General features: G+C 60.1%; 1 protein-coding gene across 5 annotated transcripts in view; it reads left to right on the forward strand.

The window, feature by feature from the left end:
* Nucleotides 1–1,259: 1,259 nt before the first annotated feature.
* Nucleotides 1,260–14,001, forward strand: part of MAD1L1 (mitotic arrest deficient 1 like 1) — a 238,739-nt gene continuing 225,997 nt past the window's right edge. The window contains exons 1-6 of one of the 5 annotated variants that reach the window (XM_069569617.1): nucleotides 1,260–1,508; nucleotides 4,170–4,335; nucleotides 7,429–7,569; nucleotides 9,033–9,212; nucleotides 11,561–11,685; nucleotides 12,646–12,727. In XM_069569617.1, coding sequence (XP_069425718.1) covers nucleotides 4,183–4,335; nucleotides 7,429–7,569; nucleotides 9,033–9,212; nucleotides 11,561–11,685; nucleotides 12,646–12,727 — 681 coding nt within the window. In that variant the 5' untranslated portion in view covers nucleotides 1,260–1,508; nucleotides 4,170–4,182. Of the gene's footprint in view, nucleotides 1,509–2,906; nucleotides 2,927–4,169; nucleotides 4,336–7,428; nucleotides 7,570–9,032; nucleotides 9,213–11,152; nucleotides 11,233–11,560; nucleotides 11,686–12,645; nucleotides 12,728–14,001 lie in introns of those variants that run through there. The other 4 variants (XM_069569618.1, XM_069569619.1, XM_069569621.1 and 1 more) reach the window with 4 other exon arrangements.

Below are 14,001 nucleotides of genomic sequence, written 5' to 3' on the forward strand. Positions count from 1 at the left end.
ACTTAAACCTGGGACACAGTATCTCAGGTAACTCTGAGGGACTGCCCCAAAGAGGTAGAGGAGGAGCTGGAGTATATAGGAATTTTTGGAACAAAGACCAGGTACCTGAAACATCAAAAGATTTCTGGTTAATAAACAAAAAACTAGATGTCTCCAAGAATTCAGTGCTTTCCTGTGTGTGGAAGGATGCAGGAGTCTTAGGCTCATTAAAAGTGTTCCTTTGATGCGACCTCAGCTACCTGGGCCCGGTGTCCTGTGCTTTCTCACCCTGAGTCTCCAGGGCGCACTGTTGGGGTTGGAGGTGGGGTGGTGTGGGGTGGCAGCGGCTGCAGAGAGTGATGATTTGGTGGCCGGCATTACATTTTGGGGCTTCCCTGGTGGCTCAGACCATAAAGAATCTGCCTGCAATGCAGGAGACCCACATTCAATCCCTGAGTTGGGAAGATTCCCTGGAGAAGGGGACGGCTACTCACTCCAATATTCTTGCCTGGAGAATCCCATGGACAGAGGAAGGTGGCTGCAGCCTGTGGGGTCACAGTGAGACATGACTGAGCAACTGATCTGTTTTCACCCTGAGCTCGTAATTATGAGTGGCTGGTGGCTGCAACATTATTTACTGATACGGCAGGCAGCATTTTTAGTTCACACATCCCAAGGATAGCTGGGGTAAGAAATGGGGTCTTAGGGTAGTCCAGATCCCCGAAGTAGTCTGCAGGCCGGTCTTTTAAAATTTTTTTCATCTTTTCACTGCCCCGTGTCCTACCTCTGGCACCACATTCTTTGCTTCCGCATCCTTTTTCCTTCTGGCGACACAAATTCACGGTTTTAGTCTCTGGAAATTCGGTGCAGATCCTCCGGCGCTTCGCCAGGTTTGTGGAGGAGGAAGAAGGGACTTGAGAGACCCGTTAGTAGATGCAGGCTGCAGAGATTCCAGAAAGGACCTGCTGGCTGTGAGCTGACCGCGCTCCGCCCTTGCTCCCTAGAGAATGGGACCCAGACGACGGCTCCGCACCCCAACAGCTCTCAGGGCGCTAGGAGGATAGCTTAGTAGCAGCATAGTATTTCCTGTTTTTCTTTTCTTTTTTTTTCCCAGAGAAAAGTAAAAACGCATTCATTCATTCAAGCAAACACCGTAGGGGCAAAAGCTGCAGACTAGTCAGGACTGCAGGAAAGTTTGGCCCCAGGAGGCCACCGTTGGGCGGTGCTCTTCCACACAAGACTGCGAGACGGCCGTCCAGTGGAAGCCTGGCCTGCGGCGCACAGGGGCACCAAGGTAGTCCCGCGGGCCGGCCTTTAGTTCCGAGCGTTCTCCGAGCCGCGGCATCCCGGGCGCGGGACGGAGACTGAGCCCTCGGCCTCCGTCAGGGCGCCGGCCCGGAGCGTCACGGCCAGTCCCGCCCAGGTCTCGCGAGAGCGCAAGCGCACGTCTCGCGATACGCGGGCTCGGGCGTGATAGAGGGAGATCCGAGCTGCGGCGGCGACGGCTGCAGGGAGGCTGAGGCGCTGAGGTGACCGGCCGGGGTTCCGGGCGGGCGCCCAGCAGAGCCGGCGGGAGTCGGGCAGGGAAGAGGCGGGGGCCGCCCGCCGGGCCTCCCCGGGGGCTGTGAGCCGGAGCCCCCGGCGTTCCCGCTTCCTTCTCTGAGACGCGGGCCGCCGGGCTTCTGCCGGCGCACCCACTGTCCGCTGGGCCCGCCTCTGCTCTCCGTGCTCTGTCCTCTGAGCCTGGGCGTCCAGTGCGGGGCCCCCCAGGACTTCCTGTCCGAGAGGAGCTGGAGCGGCCGGGGCGGAGAGGGGCTTCGGCGAGGCGCCCTCGTCTCACCGGCCCGGGACGGCGCGGTGCAGACAGAGGGGCTCTTCCTCGGTTCCTCGCGCGTGGACCGCACCGTCGCCTGCACCCCTGCGCCCGAGCGGCCAGCGTCGGGTGCCACTGTTTCATTTCCCACCTGGGGACCCCGGCGGGAGGATGGGAAGCGCCTTGCCCAGAGTCGCGCTCCTGGCGGGTGGTGGGGCGGGCGCTTGGATTTCCTCTCTGTAAGTTGGGAGAAAGCAGGCGGAGGAGCGGTGACCTCGGCAGACCCGCGAAAATGCCCCGGGGCGCTGTGAAGTGGTGCTGCGCGTGGTGAGGGCCCTTGTGTCTGTAGGTTCCCTCAGGACGTGGAGGGCACTAGAGAGTCAGGGTGCTCTGCACTCCAGCTCGGGGTTTCATCCAGAGCAGCTGACATCCAGAGGTGAGGCTTCTGGAAGACCTGAGTCTCCTGGGTACAGAGGATGGATTTGAGCTGCTGCCTTTTCCCTTGCCTTGCGGGGTGGCTTGGTTCCAGGCAGGTGAAGATGCATGTGGTCTTCATTCTTGTTATGAGGTGCGTCAGCTCTTACAGGGGTTGCTGTCTTGAGAAGAGGGTATATTGGCTAAATTTCCCATCACGGGATGAGAAGTATTAGTTCAGTTCAGTTGCTCAGTCATGTCTGACTCTTTGCAACCCATGGACTGCAGCGCGCCAGGTCTCCCTGTCCATCACCAACTCCGGGAAAGTGTTATGGCCCCGGTCAAACGGAGTGATTCGCCCTCTGGAGCAGAGTGCTGCTGCCTGGCTCCACGTGGGCCATGTCTCTCTGTCAGGCTCACAGCACTCGAGTGCCCCTCCCTGGTCTCTCTGGCAGTTCATTTTCCGTGGGTGAAGGAGAGGTAGAGAGAACAGCTGTGTTGCACAAGAGTGGAGAGGACAGCCTCCAGAAAACGGGCTCTGCGTGCACGAGGCCAGTTGTTCAGCTGCTAAGTCATGCCTGACTGCGACTTCATGGACTAGACACCAGGCTCCTCTGTCCATGGGATTTCCCACGCAAGAATACTGGAGTGGGCTGCGATTCCCTCCACCAGGGGGCCTTCCTGACCCAGGGATCAAATTCGGGTCTGCTGCACTGGCAGGTGCGTTCTTTACCACTGAGCCACCAGGGAATCCCAGTGCACAAGGTCAAGGTTCTTGTTAAATGGGAAATTCAGAATCAAACCAAGATTCTTCACCTTTTTGGAGGTGGGGAGTAGGTTGAGGCCAGGTGTTTTCCATCTGATACTTTGGGGTCATCGGTGAGAGCTGGCTGCTTGCCTTGGAGGAACACGGTGTGCACCTGGAGGAATTCAGACCTGTTGGCTGTTCAGTGTGCTGGGACACTTCCACTCTTTCTGACTGGTAGACTGCCTGGGGCGAGGCTGGGATTAGCACCCGTGTGGGGATGCAGGTTCTTCGCTGCTGCTTGTCCTCAGCCTTCACACCTTGGCCTGTAGAGCATGGTCGACCTTAGAGCCAGACAGACCCACGTTCCCATCTCAGTTCTGTAACTCTGGAAGCCTCACCTCTAAGATGATATTCAAGAAGACCTAATTCATCTGCTCGTTCTGAGGGTCGCGATGCCGTCTGTGAACTTACAAGCAGAGTGACAGTTAAACTGTGTGGCGATAGCTGTGCCATCTGCGTTTGGAGCCTTCTCTTGGGCCCTGCAATCCTCCCACCCTTGAGAAGTGGGGCCCTCAGTTTTCAGATGAGGAGACGGGCCCCACCGGCCTTGGTGCTTACTAGCGGCGGGCGCCTTCCTCTGTGGTGCCTGGCTGAAAGCGGTAGAGACGTCGTGGTCAGCCTGTAATTGGCATTGCCGTGGATGTCGTCCTTGCTGCCACTATTGGGTGCTTTGTTTCTGGTTCCTGGAAGCTAGGCTTTCTGTGAGTGCTTATGTGGGAGGCGTGCCACCTGACTGCTGAACACCTCATGCTAAGTCACTTCAGTCGTGTCTGACTCTGTGCAACCCCATAGGCGGCAGCCCACCAGGCTCCCCCGTCCCTGGGATTCTCCAGGCGAGAACGCTGGAGTGGGCTGCCGTTGCCTGCTCCGGAACACCTCATGGTGGGAGCCACTGTCTGTCCTGGTCAGCACTCAGATGGTCAGCAGCTTGGTGGCATGTTGTCTTTTTATGCCTCCATTTCCTCTCTGAGAAACTGGAGGTACAGGCTCCTAGTTAATTCCCAAGGATGTGGTTACAGATGCCGGAATATTTTAAGGATTCTGAAAGAGCATTAGCGGAGTGGGGCTGCCCAAAGGTACCCTCTGACCGGGCAGCTGGCAGTGGTGATGGCCCATCAGAAGGCTCCCTGTGACCCTTCCCTTGTTTTCTTCCAGGAGGGAAATAATCATGGAAGACCTGGGGGAGAACACCACCGTCCTGTCCACCCTGAGGTCTTTGAACAATTTCATTTCTCAGCGAGTGGAGGGAGGATCTGGACTGGATGTCCCCCCCACCTCTGCCCAAGGCTCTCTGCAGATGCAGTACCAACAGAGCATGCAGGTGAGCGGTGCGTGCTGGGGCAGGGGCCTCTGGGAAGACACCTGTCCTCAGGTAGGACTGGATCGGGTTCTGGGTAGTTGAGGCAGGTCAGTGTTTTCTCAGCCTGGAGGCCAGCTGGTCAGCTTCCGCATCTCCAACATGGATATTCATATTTTGGAGGATAGCTAGAGGTCATGGTCTGGCCCTGAGATGTCCTGACTCAAAAGCCTGAGATAACAGCACCGCAGAGTGGGCCTGGTGTTTAGTATTGCACTCCCACTGTGAGCTCACAGACACTAGAGATAGGATTGGAAAGCCAGCTCATTTAACTGAGGAGTAAAATCCTAAACTGCCTGGGATTGTGACTGCTGGAATGGTGCAGCCAGCTGCTGGCTTCCTTGATGGTATAACACATAGGAAGGCTGTGTTGTCAGGATAGGTTCTTGGTCAGCTGGGCAGGAAGGGCGGGGCAGGAGATGGTCTCAGGCTGGGGAGGCCATTTGCACAGCTTGGCTTCGGTCTGCCATGGGGTCAGCTTCACACTTTTGCTTTGATTATCGTCTCATCTCACTTTATTTCAAGTGCTCGGCAGTGCTCACTGCACGTCTCTAAAGGCTCAGGTCTCCTGAAGGACTTTAGGTTCTGGTGCGCCGTGGGGTCAGTGCTCGATGGGGCGGGGATCGTGGGGTCCACACAGGGAGGGAGTGTGGTGTCGAGCCTCGGCCCGGCCCCTGCCCCTCCGGAGGGGCTGCGTCAGGCGGTCCCTGGCTTCTTTGCTTGAGTCCCGTGTCCGGTCCATGCTGGCCGTGCCGCTGCCGCCTTTTTGCCGGTGACTGCCCCGGGGCCCTGTGTCAGATGAGCCAGGAGTTTCTGTTGCTCTGGGAGCCCTGATGAGCCCATGTCTGGTGTGGCACGACAGAGGCTGTGTGTGTACGCGTTCACTGGCTGAACAGTTGAATTACTTACTCTGTGTTTGTTGGTGAGCTAAGTTGCTCAGTGCCCCTTTTTGGCATGGACTGTTCTTTATTCTGAAATTAGGTCATTTATATTTGTTTTTGGTGTTAAAACACCTTTTTTGAAATCGTGGTGGAAATAGATTGTAGTTCTTTTTTTTCTTCCCCCCCTTGGGTTTTGCTCACTGGCAAAATATGAAGTTGGCAACTTTGGTTTAAAACAGTGTTATAGCTTTGTTGATGCAGCTCTCTGGGAACTTTTGGCCTGTTGGAACTAGAGTCTGGAATTTCCAAGGTCCCAGTTCCCACTCAGCTCTGACCCGAACGGCTTCCCCAGGTGGGAGGTCAGTAAACGAGAGCCGTAGCCACAGTGAGCTGATTAGAGCCGTGAGGCGCAGGACCTGCCTGGAACCCTGACCCCAGACTTGTCCTGTCTCAGGAGGCCAGTCGGCGGTCCCTCTCTCTCCTGGCCGCCTGGTAGGTGAGGGGACAGAGCAGCTGCAGGTCTGGGAGTCTGGAAACAGAGCAGGGTCTTGTCTGCTAGTCCCCGGCCTGGCTTCACTGTGAAGTTCAGTTTCTGTGCTGTGTGTCACTGTTGGCTTAAACATAAAAATAGGCCTTTCCTTCAAATACTTCTCCTTTCACTGCTCCAGGAAGGTGTGGCCAATGGATCTGTGTCTCTGGGACCCCTGTGTGGCACCGTCACACCTGGGGCTGGGGTCCCGCCATCCTCTGAAGAAGCTGGGCCTTAGCTTCAGACTCAGAGTGAGACGAGATGACTGAGTGTGATGGAGGGTTGAGTTAGGAACTCTCAAATGTCAGCAGGTGGGAGCTGAAATGAGAGAATACATCACAGGGGTAAAGAAAGGGTGGGCTTTAGCTCCCAAAGGAAGTTGGGGGAGGGTGGAAAAGATGTCTCCTCTCCACACGGGATTTCACACCTGTGGCGTGACTGACACTTTGGGGGGTAACTTTTTGTTTTACAGGACTTTCCTCTGCCTTGTGGGATGTTTGGCAGCATCCGTGGCCTCTCCCCACCAGGTGCCGGGAGCAAACGCAGACTGTCGCCCCTCCTGGGGATGATCGGCAGTGTCTCCAGACACGGCCACATGTCCCTGGTTAGAATGAGATACGTGCTTCTTGAACTTTAATGTGCGTGTGAATCGCCTGAAGATGCCTTTAAAAGGAAGATCCTGAGTTGGCATCGGTGGCGCGGCCTAAGAGTCTGTGTTTCTGTTAGGTACCCCAGAGATGCTGTGTTGCTAGACTGCAGGCCGATCTTAGAATGGCTGGGCTCTAGCCCGCCTGCAGACAAGGCCCCGGCGGTCGGTGATTCTGTGGTGCTGTTGGCTGTGTCTCCTGAGGCCCTTCAGCACTTCCATCCCCCTTATTTACTCACCTCTGTGAGAGGAAGGCTTCGATGGGCCCCAGACTGCCAGGCCCCGGCAGCTTCTCCCACCAAATCAAACACTGAGGAGGAGCTGAGGCCGTGGTGTTCTGCAGTGAGACGGAATAGCTCCGACCAGCTGACCTTCAGGTGGGAGGGTGCCTGGGTGGGCCTGACCCAGTCAGCTGAATGTTTTAAATCTGGGTCCAGAGATCAGACAGAAGTCAGAGAGGCAGGCAGGAAAAGGGTTCCCCGCGTGCGAGGTTCTCTCTTGTCGGCTTTGGGGTGGAAAGGCCCTCGTGGCTGGGAATGTGGACAGCCTCTGGGCGCCGACAGCCGCTCGGGTCTGCCAGCCCACAGGAAAGAGGAGGAGGCTCCTGAGTTACGGAGAGCACAGCTGCCGATGTGTGGACCTCAGCCCGTGCGTCGTTTTCCCTGGGCAGAGAGGCTGGCCGTCTGATCCACGGAACTGGTAGCCAGTTTATGGGTGTCCAAGCTGCTGCATTGGTGGTAGTTTGTTAAACAGCACAGAAAATGAACAAGCCAGCACACAGCCACCTGAAAACACACTTCCCTCTTCGGTCCTTTATCCCTTTCCCTTGCTGCTCCTGGCTCTCGTCTCCCACCTGGGGGCCTGGTGCTCCTCCTTCCTCAGGGCTGAGTGAGGGCCTTGCAGGGAGTGGGGGCTCAATGAGGAAGTGGTGAGCCCCCCGCCTCGCTCAAGTGAGGCACAGCTGCTGAGGATCCGTCTTTCCTTTGCATGGACCTGGTCAGTTGGAGGAGCGAGCAGAGCAGATCCGGTCTAAGTCGCACCTCATCCAGGTGGAGCGGGAGAAGATGCAGATGGAGCTGAGTCACAAGAGGGCTCGCGTGGAGCTGGAGCGGGCGGCCAGCACCAGCGCCAGGAACTACGAGGTGGGTTCAGCCGGGTCTGCTCTAGGCCTGCCTGACCGTGGGAAGTAAGAGCCCCTTGGCTGGAGCCCAGGTGCTCCCTGCCTTCCTGGCCACCGGAGGCTGCAGGTCGGCTCTCGGGTGTGTCCTGGGTCCCTAGCAAAGGCAACACGAAGGGCTGGCTGCCGAGCCTTGTGTGCCTGAGGAGACGCTGGTGGGCACTCTCTGCTGGACGCCTGGTTGCCCTCTCTGCTAGAGTTGGGATACAGGTCTGGCAGGAATGCCAGGTGGCCTGAGGGTGGCAGGAGAGTCGCCAGCTTGCATAAGAGTCTGAGGCCCAGGCTGGGTCTTGCACACCTGGTTACCAGGTCTCAGGGGCTGCCTTGTGCTGGCCTTGGCTTCCCCGGCACCCCTACCCCCTACCCCGCCCTTCCCCCGTTACCCAGAGGAGATGCCAGGTTTTTTACTCAGTGTATAAATTCCATGCTTTCTTTGCTTCACCGGGGTTTGCAATAAGTGCAAGCGTGGCGCCAGTACCCACCCTCAGGGAAAGCACGGGGCCAGAGGCTTTCTGGTCCAGTGCTCTACCTGAATCTTGGTGGCATTTCCAAGGTCTGGGGACCTGCCTAGACTGTCGGGGGTGCACTTGGGACTGGCAGCCGGGGTGGAGGTGCCCCGTCCGCTCTGTGATGTGCTGGTCGGGTCCTGCGCAGCCGCAGCCCCGGCTCCTGCGTCGTGGCGGGTCCCCTGGCTTCAGGGCCTTCCCGTCGTGGTCTGGGTGGGAGCTTCTGCTGCTTAGCTTTCTGAGGTCAGAGGTCGGCAGAGCATCAGGCTCCATGTAACCAGGACTTGGTGCCTTTGCCCCTGGGACTCTGGCTCCCACTGTGTGGCCCCTTAGCTTCTTGGGCTGAGGGTAAGCTCTGGCCGACACTGGAACCTTTGGACCTCCGGGGATCGTTAGAGTGAGGAGTCTGAGTTCTGCATCTGCCTTTCGGGGCGAGCCACATGGCCTGGCGGGAGCCAGTGCAGGGTGGCTCTGAGGCTTTGTGGGAGCCGAGGCCCAGGGTCAGGCGCTCCTGTCTGTGGGCTCCTGCCCGTGCTGCCTGTTGCTGCCTGGCCCCCCGCTCTCTGGGGGCAGCCGGCTGGTCGTGACGGTAGCCTGTGTGTGACCAGGAAGCTGCTGGGCTCCAGGCTCAGAAGCTTCTTCCCAGGGTGGAGTCTGAGTGAGATCTCTGTGCTCCATCCCCTCCCATGCGCAGCGGTCAGTGACGGGGGTGGTGCGTGCCACGTGCCGTCCCGGGGGGCCGCTGTGAGGCGTGCCTGTGTGCTGCGGGGCGTGCGCTCGCCTTGGAGGGGTCCCGGCTCCAGCCCTGGGGCGGCTGTGGACTTGACGACCGGCCTCCTGGGTTCAGCTCTGCTTGGCTCTGCTCTGGGTCTTGGAGCCTGCCTGCGCAGGCTCCCCTCACCAGGCCCATCCTTCTTGGCAGCGCGAGATGGACCGCAACCAGGAGCTCCTGGCGCGCATTCGGCAGCTTCAGGAGCGGGAGGCAGAGGCGGAGGAGAAGATGAAGGAGCAGCTCGAGCGGCACAAGCTGTGCCAGCAGAGCCTGGACGTGGCCGGCAGGAAGCTGCGGGAGAAGGAGGACGGCCTGGCCGAGGCCGGGGAGGTGAGGGGCCGCGGCGGAGGCGCCGCTTCTCGGGAAGAGTGGAGCGGTCCCGCCCCAGCTGTGGCTGCAGACTAGTGTCCCTGGTTGGTTCTGTTCTGCCTGCATTTTTTGCAGAGGTGTGATCATAGTAAAAATACTAATTTTCTATTCTGTGGTTTTCAGTTAATAGGGTGAATGCTTTTTTAGTCTTTGTAATTATGATTTTTAGTGGTTGATTAATCCATTTTCAGTCACCTTCAGGGGTTCTTTTTATACACACACATCTTGGTACAGATACACTTGGGGCACATAGCTTCGCGCGCATCCCCGTTTTGTCTCTGTGGAATGGCTCCATTTGGACAGAGCCCAGGGGTTTGTGGGATAGTGTTACACGACCGCCAGCCACGGGCCTCCTCCTGGCCTTTGCTGCCTGTCGCCCTGCTCCGTCAGCGGATGTTGCCGAGGGCTCTGCTTTCCCTGTAGCCGCCCCTGTTACGGGTGGAAATACTTGTCCCCCCTCCCCAGAAGATGTAAGTAGCTGCCTCTGGATTTCCATGTCTTTGATTATTAGCATCTGAGAATCTCTGTGGAGCCAGAACATGGATGAACTGGAGTCCTGTCTCCACCAGCTGAAGGCTGGATGCATTTTAGAACCAGGGCCCGAACATTGCTGGTGGTACAGCTGGGACTGCCGGCCTTTCCTGCCCCTCCCATGAGCCGCTCAAGGTCACAGGTGCCGTGAGGGACCGGAGGAGACGCTGCCGAGGGGCCTGGGGTCACTGGTGCTCTGCCTCTGCGTAGGTTTCTCTGCTTGGCAGATCTTGGGAGCGGGCTCCAGCTTATTTTGCCTTGGCCACGCTGGAGAGCCTGTTACGGTTGTCCCTACACCTGTCCTCTGATGTGGATGCTGGCGGAGGGGCGCCGTGATGGCCTTGAGGCAAGCCCGCCCCTGCCCCGGTGTGCGCCTCCCTGTGCCCCCTGCAGGCGGGGGCGGGGGCAGGGCCGGGGTGTCCTGCACGTGGCTTCGTGACGGGCAGAGGCTGCAGAGTGGGCGGCGCTGGGCCCTGGCAGGGCGCAGGCGGTGGCGAGTGGGGACGGAGCCTGCTGCTCTCACTTCTCACTCCCCTGGAGAAGCGCCCCCTGTCCCCGGTCTGAATCCAGGGCTGTAGACCCCCCGCCCACCCCGCCGGCCCCCTGTGTTTCCTTGTCACGGTGCCTGGTGTAGACGCTTGCTCTCTGCGGTCATCTTGCCAATGGCTGGGCTTCCCCTCAGCTTTGTCCTCCGTGGGGTGGGTGTCTGATTGCAGCATTCAGCACTACGCCTGTCTGTCTAATTCGGGAAGACTTGTCAAAGGGCATATTTATTGTCACACAGATTCAGAACGTTCATTCTTTGTTGAGTCCCAGATTGATTGTTGTAGTAAAGGGATCCACGCAGGATGTTAAGAGGGCAGGCCCCAGCCCCTGGCCCTGCCGTCAGCCTCTGCGGGGCCTGTGGGGGGCCGCGTGGGTGCACTTGCGCTGCCCTGGCCATGCCGTGGCCGCCGTGCCTGCTCGGCGCCCCTGCAGACGTTGCTCACGTGCCGAGTTCGCCGGTCCGCCCTCTTGCCCCCAGCCTGTAGGTTGCCGACTGGCCCTCAGGCTGACGGGGTGAGGTTTCCCTTGTTACCTTAGAGTGGTGCGCCTGCGGGCTGGCTCTCCTGTTGGAGGTGTGGCCTCTTGCCTCGGGACAGCCACAGTGGAGCTCCATCACCGGAAGGTTGTCCGGGGAGGCTGTGGTCCGTGCCCGTGTCTGCCTGGTGGGCTCACTGTCCTGGGGCTGGGCCGTGGGCCAGCCCGACGCTGCCTTCCTCAGCGACCACGTCTGGCCTGGGCACACGTCAGGCTCTGCGGTGCTCGGGGCGCTCCCGTTCGTCCTGAGGACCGCCTCCGCCCCCGCTCCTGTGTTCTTGGCGGGCGCCTGGGTGCTTCACCGGTGGCATCTCCTGCAGAGCTGGGATGGGGCAGTTGGAGAAGGAACCCGGGCTGAGAGTGAGAGCAGGTGTGGAGGGGGGGTGTGCGGCGCTGCCGAGGACCGGGGCTGTGTGCATGCGGCGGGAGGGGCGATGGAGCAGGTGCGGGGCCGCCCAGTGCGGTTGCGCCTGTTGTGGCCAGCAGCGTCCTCATGCCTGAGGCCGTCTGTCATTGTGGCTTGGCTCGAGGGGTGGTCACGGGCTCTGAAGGAGGAGCTGGCTCTGTCCGGGCCCTCAGGAGCGGGCTGGATGGGGGCTGGCTCTCGGGAGAGCGTTGGCCCCTGAGTCTCTGTGTGAGAGGCTCCCCTCCGTGCCTGTGCCGGAGACGAGGGTGAGTGGCTTGCGTTTCGCTTTCAGACCATCACCGCGTTAAAGGGGAGGCTCTCGGACCTGCAGTGGGACGTGATGAACCAGGAGATGCAGGTGAAGCGCCTGGAGTCTGAGAAGCAGGAGCTGAAGGAGCAGCTGGCCCTGCAGCACCAGTGAGTGGGGGGTGGCAGGGCTGCCGACTTCCAGGGCAGGCGTCTTTCCCCGCTGTGCCAGGCGAGCCTGGCCATCTGTCCTCCTGGATGCCTTCGGCCTGAAGCTTGCTGGGGCGGGCACTGAGCTGGACATCCACTTGTTGTCTGGGCACAAGAGCCAGGCTCGCTGTCCTGTGTGTGGCCTCCGTGGCCTGGGCGCCCAGTGCCCACGAGCGCCACATGCACTGAAGCTCGGGGGCCCCGCGAGCACCCTGCATGTGCTGCCCTCCCCGTCCACAGCTTGGGGGGTGCCCTGAGACCTTGAAGCCGGGGCAGCAAGTGCCGAACAGAGCTCTGTTTCACGTGTTCCAAGAGCAAGAAGTGGGAACAGTCTTTTCTTCCCTCTTCTTTGCGGGGTGCCTGGTTGGCGGGAGTTTCCAGAGAAGGTATTAGGTTTGAGCTGGGTTTTGAAGGCTGTGTGGGACATGCCTGGGGCTGGGGGGATGTGGGTGGGAAAGGACGTTTTGGGGGAGGGAACCTTCTGCACAAAGGCATGGCAGTGTGGCCAGGCTCGCCTGGAGGCGCGGTGGAGACACGCTCTCCTGCAGCTGGCGGCCTCTGCCTTACCAGGTGCTGTCTGGGCGGTCTGGCCGCTTGGTGGATCGTGGACGTGCAGGCCTGAGTGGGCCCTGGGCTTCGGCTGTGCCTGGGCCGGCAGCAGCTTCTGTTGTGAGAACTGTGGGGAGAGAAGAGAGCCTTGGGAAGAGAGCTCGCAGGTGGTCTAGACTTAACCACCTGCCCCGAGATTCAGGCCGCAGAGGCCTGGACCCCGGGGCCTCCTTGCAGCAGGGAGTGTGTGGGAATGTGTGCACGTTTGTGTGTGAGTGTGCACGCGTCTCTGCTGGAGAGCTTTGTGAGCGAGGGCAGTTGCTGGCTTCACCACCTGCCTGTGTTTGCATGTGTTCACTCTTCTCTCAATAGGAAATGGCAGGAAGCTAACCAGAAGGTTCAGGAGCTCCAGGCCAGCCAGGAAGTGCGGGCAGACCAGGAGCAGAGGATCAAGGTGAGTGGCTCGTGTCTGGTGGGCTTCACGGTGCTGGCTCAGCCCCCTGTGACCCCTGGGGCGTGCTCACTGGCATCCGGGGAAGTTAGCTGCCTGCGTCTGGCGCAGCTGCTCACACTGCTGGTCGTCTCCTGGTGCCCCAGGCCAGGTGCTGGGGTGTGACAGGAAGTAAGAGGCGCACGCTGCTCCCAGGAAGCAGCCAGGAAGCTCACGCTCTTTGCGTGAAGATCGGGGTCAGGCACACGGAGTGTAGAGTAACTGTGTGGCGCTTCAGGTACCGGGGCTGCTGTGATGGCCGAGCAGGACTCGGGGGGAACAGCCTGCCCCGGGTGGCGTGGCCTGCTCAGGCAGACTCTGCGGTTCCAGTCGTGCTGCCTCACCGCGGGGGGGGGCAGCCGGGGACACCCGCTCCCTGTGGCGCCATGTGCTGCCCCCCCTCCTCCGGCATGTGCTGGCCCCACGCTGCCCCCCAGCACCACCCCGTCGGGGTCAGGCTTCCCGGGCTCTCGCCTGGCCTTCGTGTGCTGTCCTCGGCAGCCGCGGTGCCTGTCCATCTCCCCCCAGGGTCTGCACGGCTTCATGCTGCCCGATGCGTCCCCCTGCCCCGTCTGCCCACCCGCAGCCCTCGGCGGCTCCCCAGTGTTGACCTGCTGCTTGGCTGACGTCTGTCTTCCTGCAGAGACCTTGTCTCCTCCGGGTTGCTCTGCTCTCACTGCTTGGGCCAGTACCTGGCGCAGAGCTGGCCGCTTAGTGTTGGCTGAACGGCTGCCTGGTTTAGTCCTGGGCCCATGTTCTTAACCTGTTCTGTGACCTGTCTTGGAGTTTCGCTGGCTCCCCATGCAGCCTGGGGACTCCATGCAGGAAAGGAGGGCCGTGTTGTGTAAGGAGTCAGTCGTTACGCTGCCCCACGGGGACAGCGAGCAGAGCCGTGCGGAAGGGTGGGTCTCTCCACCACGGGGACAGTGAGCAGAGCCGTGTGGAAGGCTGGGTCTCTCCACCACGGGGACAGTGAGCAGAGCTGTGCGGAAGGGTGGGTCTCTCCACCACGGGGACAGTGAGCAGAGCCGTGTGGAAGGCTGGGTCTCTCCACCACGGGGACAGTGAGCAGAGCCGTGTGGAAGGCTGGGTCTCTCCACCACGGGGACAGTGAGCAGAGCTGTGTGGAAGGCTGGGTCTCTCCACCACGGGGTCAGCAGGCAGAGCCGTGCGGAAGGCTGGGTGTCTCCACAGAGGCTTTGCTATGCGTCCTCATGCCAAGTGTGTGCCAGGCTCCT

This window comes from Ovis canadensis, chromosome 24 (genome assembly GCF_042477335.2).
Source record: "Ovis canadensis isolate MfBH-ARS-UI-01 breed Bighorn chromosome 24, ARS-UI_OviCan_v2, whole genome shotgun sequence".
NCBI classification, from domain to species: Eukaryota; Metazoa; Chordata; class Mammalia; order Artiodactyla; family Bovidae; genus Ovis; species Ovis canadensis.